General features: G+C 47.7%; 1 protein-coding gene across 1 annotated transcript; it reads right to left on the bottom strand.

Annotated features, from left to right (window-relative positions):
* Positions 1–11553: 11553 nt before the first annotated feature.
* On the bottom strand, positions 11554–16588 carry LOC135809482 (anion exchange protein 2-like). Its single transcript, XM_065322841.1, has one exon. It carries the CDS (start codon positions 16247–16249, stop codon positions 12098–12100), a length of 4152 nt encoding a protein of 1383 aa, XP_065178913.1. The 5' UTR covers positions 16250–16588; the 3' UTR covers positions 11554–12097.
* Between the last annotated feature and the right edge of the window lie 479 nt (positions 16589–17067).

Genomic DNA, 17067 nt, shown 5'->3' with positions numbered 1-17067 from the left:
CCACCAGCAGCACCACAACCACCACCACCACCACCACCATGACCACCACCACCACCATGACCACCACCACCACCGCCGCCGCCGCCACCACCACCACCACCACCACCACCACCACCACCATGACCACCACCACCACACCACCACCGTGACCACCACTATAGAAGCATTGTCGTGCACGGCACGTCTGCAAGAGAAAATAATAGTATGCCAGTGCTGTAATGCCCTGCAGTGCAGTATGCTCCTGCCACCACCACCACCACCACTGTGGAAGCATTGTCACGCACTGTACATCGATCCACAAGAGAAAATATGCCAGCGGCTTACTAGCACCTCCATGCTGCATGCGGACCTGGACACAGCACTGTTCCCTCTGCAGGAATGGGGGCGGGGGTGTATTTCATTGTCCCTGCCTGAAATAATAATGACTACATGATATGATGTCCAGCTAACTTTGCCAGTAACGAACGACCCTTGATCGGGCATGAGAAAAGTGTTGCTATTTGGGAGTTGTCGTCATTCACGGGGTTTATAATATACGGCTATATTGTTACTAGGTCTGAAGATAGTGTCACTATCCGTGGGTTGTTATACCCGTGGTTGACTGCAGATGCATTTGGATTATTCTATGAGTATATGAAGGGTATACGTTAAATATTTTCCCGAGGACATAACACGAGGAAAGTATGGGGAATGCAGTGCATGTATACAATGGTGCTATCCATTTCTCCCAGGGCACTTTCCCAAGACTCCTCCCAATATTCACTCTTGGCGCGACCCATGTGAACTGAGCGGGGTGTATCGTTGAATATGCCCCTCTCAGAACGTCTACTGATTGGCTGAAATTGCCCAAATCATACCGTGCCATGGATCAATGCATGTCAGGGAGGGAGTCGTAGCACCCAAGGAAACAACACGAGATCATAATACCCAAAATGATGTACTGTAAAAGCAGAAATTTTCAGTGGTGTTTTATTTCCGGTAACTTCGGTGCCGACAATTTTTACCGAAAAAAAGCACCGAAATTGTTCGGTACTACTGAGTAGTACTAGCACCCTTACCTGGAAAGCGGGTATTACCGAAAATTTCCCTCCACCGAACCGCCGATTTTGGAGAATTCTGAAAATATTGCACCACCGAAAATTTCTGCTTTTACAGTACACAGATTGGATCCATGGAGATTCTACATGATCTGTGGTTTATGCAACTCGTGATCGCGGACTTGACCCACTGGCCCCAAGCATGGGTCAGTCAAGCGATACTATATGCGAGCATGTATGTATCGCACTTGCCCCTAAGGCAGTAACTGTCACTGGCAGCCCAGGGTTGAACCCACATTATCAATTTTTGAAATTTTCTAGGGTGACACGAAAAGCTTCACGCACTGGGTGGTCACTCTCTATTCATGTATACCACTCTGCCAATAGTGCATAGAGCTCTCTTTTGAGCTGCCCAGCTGGCCCTCGTTATGATTTAGGCTGAAAGTCTACCGTGCCGTCTCCCTTATGCTATGACTCCATAATGCATAAGTACAGAAGAAAAAATCCCAGGGCTCCGTTGATGAAATTCTGTTTTGTCATGTGGGCATTTTTGATTATTGTGAATGGCGTGTAGTGCCGTAGTACAGTTCCTTTTGCTACATAACGTTTGCACAAGTCACGTTTCAGCAATTGAACTAGGAAGATCTATGTCTCTGATCTTGTCATTTGGCTCGGCTGGTGCTGTGCATTAACAACCATTGTCAGGCACCCTCGAAAGACCAACAGCGATGAGTTCATGACCCAAGCATTATTTGGGCCGTTAAGTTGACTAAACGGGAGTGTAGCAAGCTTTGATCGGCGTACTTCCTTCCGTACGTAGTGAAATGTTGTCTGAGCTGAATAGATTCTATCTCCTGCGGTTTAGTACAACAGTTTCACACCTAATACTGTAGATTCGACGTCTCCAAGAAAAACCTCCGTGGAGACTGGAAACTATAGCAGATCATAAATGATGCAGCAGCTCAGCTGATTCCCCAGCTCGTGTCTAGGTTCATGTACTTTGGTCAACGTGTTGTGGCAGACTCCATGTACAAAGCTGCATACTCTTGGGGTTATTGATTCTTGCTGATAATTCCATTAATGTTATTGCATAGATATGAGCATCATAATAATTGAATGTTGGCAAGACCCAACAAGGTATCCCTAATGACTTACATCAGATCTTCACAAAATGCACATACATCTTGAAAAGCCGTATTTTGGTTTCACATACACGTCTCATTTCTATCACAGAGATTAGCAGCCATGCGCCATTGGTGGTAATACTGGTAGGAGTCGCCCGAGGCTAAGCCAATAATTTCCGTTCTATACCCAATATACATACCCGAACTGGGCACAAATCTATCCCATTCCTTGGTGCTGACCCCTTTGATGCGCCCCCGAATCCCTTAGCATTATTAGTACCTCCAATTCATTTTGTTATCAGCTCACCGCATGCTCAGTACTGTGTTGTAAAGTATGCAAATTGTCGACGCTTTTAAATTGCAGCCTCCCCAGGGCAAAACACATCTCGGCCACATTGAAATTTCAGCCTGTACTGCTGATGCCTGTATACACTGTCACATTGAACCTTGCAAAAGGAATTTTAGGCTACGAATGCCCAGTAAATAAAAGGGGAGAAGGCACTGAACAAAGTGTCAACCTACGAATACAACCTCAGTGCAACAACGTGCTCTTTCTCTTTCTCTTTCTGCTTGTGTAAGCAGAAAGAGCACGTTGTTGCACTGAGGTTGTATTCGTAGGTTGACAGTTCGTTCAGTGCCTTCTTACCTTTGGTTACGTAATCTTGTTACCTTTTGCGTTTCCTCTAGTATATAAAAGGGGGGGTTGTCAAATGACAACCGCTCTATTCGGTTGCTATTCACTCTTGGCGCATGCACTGGACGAAAAATTCTTCTATCAGTGACGTCGAAAAAGTATGCGGTTGTCAGTTGACGAACCCCCTTTTATTTACAATTCAGTTGCGTGATGTCCACCACTTTCCGAATTAAAAATGCACAGGCCGATAATAGCCGAAAATAAAATATGCGCCGAATATGCAGTACCTTGCGCACTCTGTTAGAAGACATTCGGGCTACTGGGAATGAATGCCCAAGTAAAATGATGAAGTACAGTATAAATACTATAGGGAGTGCATTTGGCATGAATGCACCAAGCCAACTCTCCTATACAAACAGTATAGTGTTGCTGCCAAAAATATGATTAGCTAAAGTTGCCTTTTTGCATTATGGTTGAACTTTTTTTTCCTGTAGCCTCGTTTATCACGAAATTCGTTAGCAAGACAAAGAGGTTTTATGTGAGCTTACTATTATTCTACCTGCACTTGCTTTTATCTTTTTTGTGCAGGACTCTGAGAAGCTGGAGGGACCCCACAAACCTCAAGCATTGAGGATACAACTTTTAACCAAGAACCAGGCAACATGATGTGCATGTATCACGTTCGCTGTGATTGCATCGTTTCAGGGTACACTGACAACATACTAGTACTAGTAACTAGTCCTTGATTAGCAGCAGTGGCCTGAATTATTGCCTGGCCGCTATTCATATAATCCTTTGGTGCTTACTCATCGCCTTGTTCTGTCTCTAAAATGGCGTATGGGTGTTCCGAGGCTTGTACTATTTGCTCAAGCCGCGCATTGGCATTGGTGCATGCCGGTAAATGCCAGCCACTGCTGCCTAGCTCAACATGTTTTGTATGATGTAGAATGCGCTCTGTGTATCTACAATCGAGTGACCTGCTTGTGTGGGCTAACTGTAACTACACAAACAGTTGCACTAGTATGTGCACTGTGCTGGCACAGTGTATCATACTCAGTCTTGTCACTTCTTCTCCCACGTTTACTGTATTGTTTAATTCACTGTACACCTCTTGCCCAGCTCCTAAGGCCACACAGAATTAGTTTGTTGTTTTGGGCCACTACACTCAGCTGGTGTAAGGTTGGTCTGCTTCTCTCTTCCTTCTCTTCGACGTGTCCAGCCAATCATTCATGTCAAGCTTTGCATAACTTAGATCACTGTATATACGGTCACCTGGGTCGGAAACGTCCATGGCTGCAAAATCACATCTTTCTTGAGGGACCCCATTTTATAGAGTGGACAACACTCACTTTCCTGATAGACTCACCTCAGATGGTGGTATTGTACCCATCCCTGATTTGTACATGCACCACTTTTTTGGCAACTCAGAACAGTGAGAATGTCTGCTGTGGATAGTTCTCATGCTTTAAACTCATTCCTAAATTGAATGTAAACAAGTACGGTATAATACTGCCAAATTGTAGTTCATTACAAGTCGTCGATTATGATCCTTTGTTGAGACGAAAGCTTCGGGACCTGGGAGTACTTGTGACATACCCATATCATACTCTCTCAGGTTCTGAAGCTCTGTGTGTGTGTCGTGTGTGCTTTAAAGTATATTATGAGCTCTGATGGTCTGCACGCCTCTTTGCATGGAGTCATCTCCAGGGGTTATGGCGATTGAGTGCATGGATGTTCGGATAAGGGCGAGGGAAAACACTCATCTAAAACATACTCATTTCCCCATGCATACTTTCATTCCTCATTCTTTTTGGCACACACTCCAGCTCCTCGAAATTATCATGGGATGCATGTTGATGACAGCCTGCTACCATGCAGCCGGAGCAGTTTGGACGATCAATTATTCGGATAATCGGCATTCTATATTACTACAGTTGTAGGAGCTGTATTTCATGTACAGTACTACAGTAGAGTCGGGCGCCGAAGAACGTGTTGCCCAAGAATGTCCAGCCTGAAATGCTAAGAACGCCACCGCCTAAAGTTAAGAATGGCGGTGTTGGTTTTCCGGCAGCTTTCGGGATACATATGATCCTAACATGATTGTTTCTAAGAACATGTTATAAGAGCGCAGCCGGATGGCTGAAAAATAAGAACACCCCAGGCTAACCTCTTCGACACAACGTTCTTGGACGCTCGACTCTACTGTAGTATGGAAGAACACTCTTCGGCAGGGATGTTACATTTTAGAAATCATGCGTACAAGATGCCTATTTAAGTCTGCTCTTCTTTTATGACAAGCTTTGGCATGCATGCAGCTCTTAATTAATCCCAAAGGTGGAGTGCAATGACATGCATTTGGAACCGTGATCACTAAAATCCTGCACTAAATTCTAAGATTTAGAACTATAAGTGATGTTGCACACCCAAGAACGTCGTTCCGAGGGCCTAGGTCGGGGGCGTTCTTGGAAGAACATCATGCTGGATTGTAGATAAACTATATAACCCACATCAAGAGTTCACATGAACTCTTGCCCACATGTGTGTGATAGCAAAAGCTGCGGTACAGTGCGGAGAAACTAGTATAACATACTAATATCACCAGTAGGTTTTCTAAACTTCTTGTTCGAAACTGGAGAATATTCCAGCGAGTGAATCCAGAGCAAGTGCTATGGAAATGGACTAGCGAGAGCTACTAGCCAGACAGACCCACGAGTCCTTTCTTGAACCGAACAATAATCATCTATGGCATTCAACGTGCAGTTTGGGAAGCCATGCAGTCCTGGGACAAATATCCAAATGCATTCTTGTCTCCAGACCAAACAACGATTGTTATCATACTTGACAATTTCCAACTCTACGACCACCATGCCAGCTCAAGCAGAAGCAAAGGAAGACGGAGATTTCTACTTGTGCAGCCATTCAGGGAGGAGCACAAAGGCTGTTTTAACATTACATGATTCGGCTGTGCACGCACTTTCCAAAAGTGTACTTATTACATACCACGTGAACTCTTAGGCTGTTTGCAGTGCGATATACTTACATGTGCATGCCCTTGCCGCACATTCACACTCCAGTACAAAACATAATTATGCAAATATGTAATGCACATAATGTGACATTCTACGCTTGAAAGCAGATCAGCATTCGAACTTTTTCATTGCCTTCAGGCTGCAACAGCATATTGCAAGAGGGCACAATGGCCCAACCCAACATCTTCCAATGAATAACATCGGCCATGGCAGTACAGACCATCTGACATCACTCACACCGTCCATATACAAGAGAAGCAATGTTGATACTTCATAGTTAACACGTTACAAATACTACTGAGAGTGCATATAGGCAGTACACCAGGTTCAGGATGCATCGATCCATTCTTCTGCTTCAACTACCTTAGCTGCTCGTTTGACCTATGGCTATGCATGCTGTCATCAGTGAGCCACATCATTGCAAAAGACCGATGACGGAGAGATCATTGCGCGTGTGTAGTCACAATACTACCAGAGAAATACGTTCGGCAAATATAGGAATACCGTGGACAAAACTGTACACAATAACCTGCCTTGAAGCAAATCTCAGAAAGAAAGCGCTGTGCAGATGCATGTCAGCCGCTTCAGATTCAGTCACTTCGTGAGATCCAATATTCTTCCAACTGGAGTGTTCAGCCTTCGGTGATCCACAGAGACAGACACACAATCTGTTCCGTCCTTCCATATGAGAAACAGAGAGTGAACATGTTCCAGTTCATTCCAGTATGAAGGTGGCGGATACAGGCAATGAAAGTCATCGTTGGGCCAACATGACCAGCTTTCAGACATGGGTTCTCAGAGACCTTCGCTCATGATAATGGCATTCACCCTTGGCTACAATCCTGCAAAACACGTGAAAAGATTGCAGCAAAACAAACTGAATGTTATAAAGAAGCAAATTAGGAAAAGTAAGCCTATCATATTTGTAGTACAGTGAAGCTAAGATACAACACCCAGCAGGCAGGCAAACTTGCTAATATCCTATGAATTAGCATGCCTGGTCATGGCACACCGGGTACAAAATCATGCAACCAGCATAACGTTTCCACCTTTCCACCAGCATTGATAATCTATCGTAACGTTATTATCAAACTACATAACTGCTAAGAATGTGCAACTACTAACATAAGGTACGATCGGCTTCGAAATCAAATGATTATGAGCAAAGCGCATATATTTCTACATGTGCCATGTAGATAGAGTGTTTTATCAGGTTCAGTAGGCATGGATCCACAGTTCATTGTTCTGCTTCAACTACCGTAGCTGTGATGTACAAGTTTTGATCTCTGGCTACGCATGATGGTATTAGTGAGCCCAATGGCCCACAAGAACCGAAGTGATGAAACTTCTTGCCGTGGGTAGTGGGATCATCGAGTTGCCCACTCTTGGTTATGTACTCATGCCATTACCAACTATCAGTGCACAAGTACTGCTACGCCCTCACTATGATCCATTGCAACAATATCACCAGGCACATGCATGCTACTGCGCCCATTAAACCAAGAGTCGCAAATAGGAAAATCTTTGCTGTAAACCACAGCTATAAGATGCTTTGAGTCCAGTTTTGTGGGAAAGTTGCACTGCACGATGCACAATACCACATTGAGCGAATTTTTTTTCACATAGCGTGAAGTGTCTCTCGAGAAATGCAATGCACAATGCATAGCACAGCGCAGAAAATCTTGCATTGCACCTGCAGTCTAAAACTGGTTGCCAGCCAGAGCTCTTGAGTCACATGCACCAGCATGCAGGAAGTGATGCCCATCACGTCTTACCGAACCTAGAAGTGGAGCTGGACTCAATTTCCCGTGATACGACCTGTGATGGAGCTGCAACAACCAGCGATGCAAGTTTGCAGTCCAATTATTTGAAACTGGCCCGCGATGTTGCTGAGAACGTACTCAAGGCAACATTTGAGAAATTACCTTTCGAAAAAATGTTCGGTACAAACCTGGCCGGATATTGTTTAAACTTTACGGTACTGTGTGAAGAAAACAACTATTTTATTGCATAGACTAAGGAGCTATCCAGCATTATCGATAATTTTCAGGAAATGAAAGAAGGACCCTCCTCCAACCACCCACCAACCCCCCCCCCTGATTGATGTCTGCAATATCAATGTTTTTTCGAAACGAAACTCCCCTTGACCCACCCACAAACGAAACTTTTTCTCTTCGTGTAAAAGATCGACAATTATGGACCCGGCATTATCCATAATTTTCACGAAATGAAAAGCTTAGTTATGAGTAACTTGTGACCGTCCCCCACCCCCACCTACTCACCCCTCAACGAAAAATAGCTGGAATGGACTAGTGTTTCAGCTATCAATATTTTTCATTACGAAACCCTTCTTGACCCACCCGCCCATGAACGATTTTTTTTCTCGTTTCAAAGATACTCAATCTGTTAAAGATAGATAATTATGGACGGCCCCTAACGTGCCAGGTTTGAATGAATGGACCGTAGAAGATTGTTTGTGATATCACACGATCAGAACAGGTGACAACCAACACTACATGGCTGTATACTTGATGCGCTGCATTTACTGCGTGCAACGCAGGGAGCTGTAGCATCTAGGTAGACGGCACAGGCGACTGTAAAGCTAAATGACATGGGATTCGACCCAGGGGTTCCTGTTTCAGCCACCCTTGGGGCACCATTGGGCAGATCTATACCCGCTCGTACATGGCATTGCTAATCTGGGCCGTTCTCAGGGTCAGTAGGTCAAGGCCGTGATCGCGGGTTGCACAGATCACGGAGAACCTCTAAATCCTGACCCAAAATTCTATAAAGTATTGTGTAGTCTCCCTAAAGTGTAGGTGCTATGACTCCCTGGTGCGATGTACCTGCTGGGAAATAGACAAATTGCAACCAGGCCATAATTCGGATAGAGCAGACGATCCTGTCCTGGACCCTATTCCACATTCAAAGCGTATCTAGACTCATATGGTGAGGGAGGAAAATTGTGGTACTGACTCCGATTTTCATGCGCTAAGAAATTATCAAGTATATGTAACTGTAAGTGATAATCACTCAAAGTACGAAGCTAACAGTAATATTCACTGGTTCGAGGGAAAGGCACAAACGAGAAAGGTCTGAAGAAAAAAATGACTGTCACCACCAGGATTCGAACCAGGGACCTTCGCTTGAGGCCAGCGATGCTCTAATCACTGAGCTAAGGAGTAGCCGTCATCCCAGCCGAGATCGTTCAACATTTTCTTCAGACTTCGTAACGCACACTAACAACATCAGCTAATGGTATATGTACTCTTTTTCGATAGTACATGCCAGCTCTACCTTGTGATGTTGAGCACTCTTCGTTTGGTGGGGGTACTCCGATTGTCTAATGTGAACCACATTCCACCTACAATTCTACATTTGCAACGTTGTCCAATGTGCATCGGCATGCATTGTGCATAAGTGTTACAGCAGAGTGTAAATAGATTATCCGCACCCCTCGGGCGCACGCTTTCTCCAGGGGGTTCGGATGGGGAAAAATTCGGATAAGGGAGCAGTCACACATCCATCTAAGACTTGCACATTACTTCACGTTTCCATCATTTCTCACATTCTCTTCACAGGAACTAGACACAATCTAGCTCCTCAATATGACTCTACGGTGATACATTGTTGCTCCAACCTGTTGCAGACCATCTTGTGCACCGCTTGAATGGTGCTTGGGGTTGGGGAAAATGAGCAGAAGCTAATTTTCGTCCCTTCAATTCAATGGAAACTGGCATTTCGGATAAGTGATTGTTCGGATTATTGGCATTCTACTGTATTCATATTCACGCTTTCGGTACAGTCTGGAACAGGAGATCCTAGTTCGACTCAGACTGCCCTTTCCATAACACGTTTCCCATGTACTCGCAGTTCTTTTATCGGAACATCTTTTCTTCCCAACCTCAAATCCTGTGCAACGCCGGTTGGCTTTCCTCAGTTTCCTGAGTGGTGTTACCTCTCAATAGAAGCATGAGTGGCTATATTGTAAAAAATGTCCATAATTATCGGAGAAAGGATCGGATGTGGCTAAATAATTTGAAACTGTCCACTTCTCCTCACTGCGCTCTTGGCCCACATTTACCACACCATACCGAGGAAGTTCGTTCTTGGATAGATGCTCTACATCCTTCAGACATCTATCCAAGAACAAACTTCTTCGCTATGGTGTGGTGAATGTGAGCCAAGAGTGCAGTGTGGAGGGGTGGACAGTTGCAAATAATTTGACTACAATGTACTAAGCAGAACAGAGGCACTAGCACCTGGGTAGAAACTATTCTGAATTTTGAATGCCAGGGAAGGCTGAAGGATACCCATGAAACCACTGCCAAAGCAAACACAAATTTGAAAAGCAGTGCATGCATGGTGGCGGTGGGAAAGAGGAGCCAAGGAAAGTGTGTACATATTTTTGTTGAAAGCACGAGAATTCAAAGAAAAAGCTGGCTGCTTCCTCTATTCCCATGATCGGCCAGTGCCTGCAGCACGAACAGTACATTGTATTACATGTATGTGCATAGAGAGACAAATAAACACTAACCTGAGCATGGGTACCGCTTGTATTCGTGGTCAGGAAAGTGAAAGTACGAACGAAGGAGAAGAAGATTGTTGACCATGGCGAACAACTGCATATCCAGAGGGCACACAGCTTGCCAGAATGGGTCGGCTACATCTTCGCTAATTTTCTATCCTAACAACATTCAGCTTCGAGGTCAAGGACGACGGCATTTTTGGAAGGAAATTTCGAATTTTGGAGAAGAAGCTTGCTTTCGGAAAAATGTTCCTTTCACGCAAGGCAGCATGCCAGGTCAGGCGTGTGAACCAGGTGAACTGTGTCGGCAGATCGACGTTGACGTTCCAGGCCGACAGTTTTTTGACCAAGCCGTGAATCGCCCTCGCTCGGACTCGCCCGGCTACGAAGGAGTAATTTTACAACTCTTCAGGCCAGCTACAGGTCTCTGATGGACAGCTGCAAGTGACGGATATCGGTCATTTGCAGCCACTACTTAGAGCCTCCTGGTCGTTGCAATCTGATACATAATATACCTCCCGATTTGACTCGTGCCCCCCTCCCCGGCTATGGCCTCTTGATACTACAGTCAACTTCGCTAATAACGACTGCGGATATAACGACAATTTGCGAATAACGACAGAATTTCCATGCCCAGAGCAAAGTCCCATCTAACTGAAATACATAAAAAATGAGACTTCGGGTATAAGGACACTTCGCGAATAACGACACTTTTTCTGATGCCCCGCCAAGTGTTGTTATACGCAAAGTTGACTGTACTTCTCAACACAATGTTCAACTTCAAGGTAATCGTGAACAACATCCCGGATGAGTGATCTGTCGCATGCCACCGAATACAAGATGAAGCCAAATACCAGTACAGTGTAGTAGCGGGCAAATACGCCGAAAGCTGGTAAACCCAGACACTGCCACACTGGTACACAGCTAGCCATGCGGGGTGCAACCGCAGCTGAAATAGACATGCAGCAACCAGCCACTCTATGTCAAATGTACCACAGCACCGGTCACGGGTCCCTACAGTTGATATTGGTTGACAAAGCCACACAGCACACGTATTGAAGACATGTACACGCACCCGACTTGTCAGGAGCCACTTCGGCACAACCAGTGAGCTACACCAGGGAGTCGCCAAATATCGTATTCGACGACTCCCTGAGCTACACCTATCCAAACATGGGCAGAACACAGAAGAAGAAAGATGTCATGAAGACGTGAATGTAGGATCGGACGAGGTCGTTATTATCTGTCTAGGAACTCCCGAACTCCACCGGGGCTACTGAAACAAATGAACACTGGTGCCTATGCTTTACTAATAGATATATTTAAAAAAAAAATTTAATCCATTTCACGGCTCATCGAAACGAGTGAAGACTTTTTTGGGTCAGGGTAATTATAAAAATAGTAGATAGTAAAATAGTATGTTGAAAAAAACACAAAAAAAAGAGAAATATCAAAATCGAATTCATACAAGTTAGTTAACACGCGGTGCGGTGTTCCCCTTCGATTAAATCCCTATTTAATTCACACAGTGCAGAAATGAGCAGCACAACAAAGATGTTGAAGAGCAATAAAAAAAGGCGCAGTCCTAAAATAAAATTAAAAGGCAACAGAATTGGATTGGATACGACCGGCGGCACCATTATCCAATCATCAAATATGCGCATCAACGTCATAAGAAGTCATGGGGGGGGGGGGGGGGGGGGGGGGGGACGGGGAAAGTACTTCAAAATAGCGACAGCATTACTCTACACAGCCAAATGAGTAGCTTCGTATTCATCAAAGCTCTCTGCGTCGTAATCAACACTACTAGTTTCATGCGGGTCCAGTGCCTCCAGCTCGCGCTCACTGAAGAAGCGTGTCACCACTTTGTTACGCAGCGGCACCATCAGCAGAATGATCAGCGGGAACGCCGGCGAGGCCGCGGTCTGCTTCACTGCAATCAGAACGCCCAGGCACAGCAGCTGGATGACCGTGTAGATGCGCATCTGACGCAGGCGCACCAGGCGCACATAAGCCACGTCGTCCGGGTGGTGCTTGGGTGGCACGATCAACAGAACGAGCCGGTGCGCGAACTGCAATCCCAGCAGCGACACCACGCCGAGGTAGAGGAAGACGCCAAAGAGAACGCTAACGGGAACTTCACTCAAGAGGCTGGTGACGGCCGGCACTAAGGTGATCAGCAGCAGAGCGTGGATGGCAAAGTTAGAAACACGCTGTTCAACAGCTCCGGCTATCTTGGGCCGCTCACCGGGCGCACGTGTCTTCTCGTACACTAGAAGACTAGTGGTGTGCGACAACGATGGAACCGGCGTCCCACACAGCCACGGCAGACCGAGAGCCGACGAAATAGCTATCAGGACAGACACTATGAACAGATTCCAGTGGAAACCTTGGCCTTTCACCAGCTTATGATCAGGACTGGTGACAATCAGACAAGTGACTTGCGTTTCCACAAAGACCAGAAACGCCACCAAAAAGGCAGGAATCATTGTTCCAAACACAAGCGCAACAGACATGTTATTGGCGAGTGGATCCACCAGTATGGAGCGGCTCAGTGTAGTGCCAAACGACGGCTGCTTGACAAACTCCAGTTCTACGCCAAGACCAAAATGAGCAATAATATCGGCGGTAATGATGGTGATGACAACGCCAAAATCACTGGCCGTACGCCTGATCCCCTTGCTCAAGTACTTTGAGTGCCGAAGGAAGCGGAAGAAAAACGACAAGGCAAACGTGAGAAACACAATCAGCATGTTGGCCAGGGCTGTGTTGGGCAAGTTCTTCGGCGCTCCACCAGCCTTAAGCTGCATCTCGAACGCCGCACTGCGGCTGCACTGCAGTGCATCCTGTGAACTGTTTGACCAGCTATCACTACTGGTGTACAGCGACGTCGGACCGGTGCCATTCACAAAGCTTGCGTTGCTATTGACGACGGAGCAGTGCTCTGATGTGCAGTACTCAAAGTTGAGCGGGTTTGCCTGGAAGGAATCATACACACTCTTCAGCGCTTCATAGATGAAGATGAAGCCGATGAGGAATGCAAACACTTCTTCCGTGAACCGAGTGAACTTCTTAGCCAGCAGGCTAGCGTCGGTCGCAACTACCACGAACAATATGACGAAAACCCACATGCCCGTCCAGAAGCGGAACTGCATGAACGGCCAGTCGTTGGCCTTGCAGAAGTTGTAGATCAGCTTTTCAAAGACCAGCAGTGGACCAGTGGGGCCGATCAGCATCAACGGTTGGCCGGCGAGCAAGGAAAACACCATACCACCAATGGATGTACCCACCAGCATCTCACTCAGGCCAATGTTGCTCTCTGTGGTCTTTTCGAGCAGCCCACCGAAGGTGATGACAGGAGCGAGGGCAGCGAAGTACATGAACAGTGCTGTGAAGAAGACTTGCCGCGACAGCGCATCTTTGAAGTCGCTGATGTAGCGGCGACGCAACCGCCGCAGGTCCTTGATCATGCCGCCGCAGAATACACCGGTGCGGGCAAGCGGGTCGTCATCGTCGTCGCCGCCGCCAGACGGCGGGGTTGCTGGAAGGTCTTGCTTTCGAAGACGGCGAGAACGGGAGCGCTGCTGCAGCGCGTGGTGGTGGAGGTCCAGCTTGTCCTTGTCTTCCCAGCGACCCGGAGGTAGAACCATGCTATCATCCAGGAACAGATCAAACGTGTGCAAGATATCAGAGCGGTGCTCAGCAGCGTAGATATCCTCCAGGACTTCCTTGTCGGCCATCAGCGTGGCAATGCCTCGGCCGATTTCATGATAAGATGTGGAGCCCAGGCCGCCGAAATCGTAATTCGGCGGGCCCAGCAGAACGAACAGAAAGCGGACAGGAATAGGAATTTCAGTGATGTGACCTAGACGCCGGCCCTCGGACAAACGCACAAGCGCAATGGTAGGACGGGTGAGGAAGTCCAGCGCACCCACCAGGACAGTGGTGGCTTCCACGTCCGGCGCCAAGTGCTCCAGAAGTTCACGCTCTTCTTTGGGCAGTGGCTGGTTGTCTTCCTCCTCCACCGCCATTTTGGCTTCCAGGGTTTGCTCCAGCAAAGTGTTCAGGTCACGCACACCCAGGTCTTCACTGCCACCAACGGCCATTGAGAAGCTGTTCCTCCGCGGTGGCGTGAACGTCCCCGGTGCGTTGGACTCCTTCACGGAATCTAGTCGTTGCACTCCGCTGCCGCCAGCAGCAGCAGCAGGGTCAGGAGGCATGAAACTGGCTGTGACCGGATCATGCTGTGGCTCGTTACCGCTGTCCTCGTGCAAGTGTGGATCATGATACGCTTCAGGCTCCTCTTTCAAGAAGCCAGATTGCTGGGCAGAAGCGGAACTGTTAGCAGAGACCAGAGAGTAGCTCTGAGAGAACTGCTGAGATAGTTGGCGTGACATGTGCGTGGACGAGCGCCGCACGCCTGGCATGTCCGTGCTAGTGGCGGTGGCAATCACAGAGTCTGCGCTTTCCCGGAGTTTCCCGTACTGCTTCAGCTTGGCTGTCGGCGTGCCCAGGCCCGACTCGGCATCATAGACCATTGGCAGGGATTGGGTAGCGTGGGCCGTCTGCGATGCTGGTGCCTCTTCACGCGTCGAGTGTGGATCACTTTGGTGAACATGACGCAACAGCAGTGCCTGCAGGATGGGCTCTCGTAGCTGAGCCGGTAGCTGATCCGTCGCAATCATATTGTCCACAACAGCGCCAGCAATGCTTGGCAAATCATCGCACTCAAGATCCAAGAGAACCGTACCATGCTCGATGCACGTGCGCAGCTGCAGAAGCGAGTGAAAGCTTAGCGAGGCAACGTGAGGCTTACCCCAGCGATCGGCTTCTTCAACAACATCTTCTTCATACTTTATCCAACGAGCAGTCTCACGCCATTGCAGCTTATCGCCCTCGCCATATTGCAGCTCTTCCAGCTCAACAAACATGTCATGTGGCCGATGATCGATTTCTTTCACATGTTGTGCAACAGGTACCACCGGACCGGCAGCAGTGGTGGCATCGTTGATGCGCCGGTCAATCAGCGACTGCTTCCTTGGCGCGTCCCACCGGTGAGCGGCCATATCATCAAGATCTCGGCCCGGCAGGGCGAGCGCTTCCTCCAGTTCTGTTGGCATGCCATGCGTCGCCGCTACAGACCGCCGATGGTGATGATGGTGATGTCGGCGATGATGATGATGGTGGTGATGCTTGCGATGACCAGGTGAGTCCGAGCCTTCATGGCCATCGTGGCTGCCGGACGCAAGCTTCCTGTCTTTTTCCTCGTGTCTCCTGCGATGATGGCGCTCTTTACGCGTTTCATTGGGCTTGGGGCCAAACCCCAAGTCGGTCGGTCGGGGAGAAGCTGTGCCGTCAGCAGCAGTTGGTATCTGTGGCCCACTACCCGAACCAGTTGGTAACTGTGGACGTGATAAGACCACTTTACTTGGAGATGGTGGTGGCATTTTTCGGGGAGAGATCATCGCCGCTGCCCCATCTTCCTTCCGTCCACTATCTACCGTAAATGACGTACTGCGCATGGATTCAGCATCGGCCGGTGTTTCCTCTGTGACATTTTCCATCGACAAGGTGCCGAGGATACCTGTCGCCTGTGTCGATATGGACATCTCTCGCGTTCTCGACTGAACCTGCAGAGACTCACGGTGCTGGTGATGTTTGCGGTGCGAGTGGTGGTGCCTGTGATGATGATGGTGGTGGTGGTGGTGTGGCCGCTGCATCGGCTCATGGTAAGATATATGATCACGGTGATGGGATTGGAAATCAGATTCCTCACAGTGATGGCTGGGCAAGTCAGCAACTGTTTTCACCGGCGATTCTGGATGTGGCAACGCTGCTGTTTCCTCTCCCATGCTGCTCATCTTGCGCAGCTCAGTACCTATGTCCACAGGATCCATATTTGCCTGAAGTCCACTTCCTCAGTGCCACGTGCGTATTCTCCGAAATCAGCAAATCAAATGTACAGAAGCTGGTCTCGATTATGATAAAATTATCTAGATAATTATCTCCAGTCCAAAAGTTACGAAAGAAACCCACCAACTACAGGCATGGCACGTTCAGTGGCTCTTCCAAACGGTTGAAATCAAAGAAGTCAGAGCCAAGGCAAGCCATTCTTACACGGCGGAATCTTGGCTGAGTCCGCAACCTGGGACATCGTAGCGAACAACCGACATTGCGACTGGTTGCTGTTGGTTGCCAACTCGATCGAGTGAAGCCTGTTCACATTTTTTTGCTTGGGCAAGCCACTCCCGTTGGTACTGACTACGATCGTACTGGCATGGCAGTGGCACTGCATGCAGTACTATACTGCACTGGCTTTACGGCGTGTACGAGCTCTCGTACATGCCACATGCACATGATGTCGGCGCGGCGACTTGACGTGACAGCTTTGTACGTGCGCATGCCATGCATACGCTGAAGCCGCGAGGCCGACCGCCCGTAGCGTCAGCACGCGACACTTTGTTTTAGAACGAGCTTTTTACCGGTCCTGCAGTACAGTCTGCATGCAGTGCATGCACCGAGCTTGATCGCACGCGCATGCCCGTAGATTTGTAGACTGGATCACCTGATCACTACAGCTACAGTACAGACTACTTCGCCTATATCAGTATATGTGAGCGGACAAGGTAGAAATGGAACGTTAGCTGCATGACATCATTTTGAGATACAGGCGTTTGAAGTATGGCAAACTGTGGCATATTTTTTACCTGGGTTA

This window comes from Sycon ciliatum, chromosome 2 (genome assembly GCF_964019385.1).
Source record: "Sycon ciliatum chromosome 2, ocSycCili1.1, whole genome shotgun sequence".
Taxonomy (NCBI): Eukaryota; Metazoa; Porifera; class Calcarea; order Leucosolenida; family Sycettidae; genus Sycon; species Sycon ciliatum.
The sequence above is the reverse complement of the archived record's forward strand: the minus strand, read 5'-3'. Positions and strand labels throughout refer to the sequence as shown.

Excerpts from the sequence above, each read along its gene's own strand:
- LOC135809482 (XM_065322841.1), bottom strand. The coding sequence starts at position 16,249 with ATGGATCCTGTGGACATAGGTACTGAGCTGCGCAAGATGAGCAGCATG.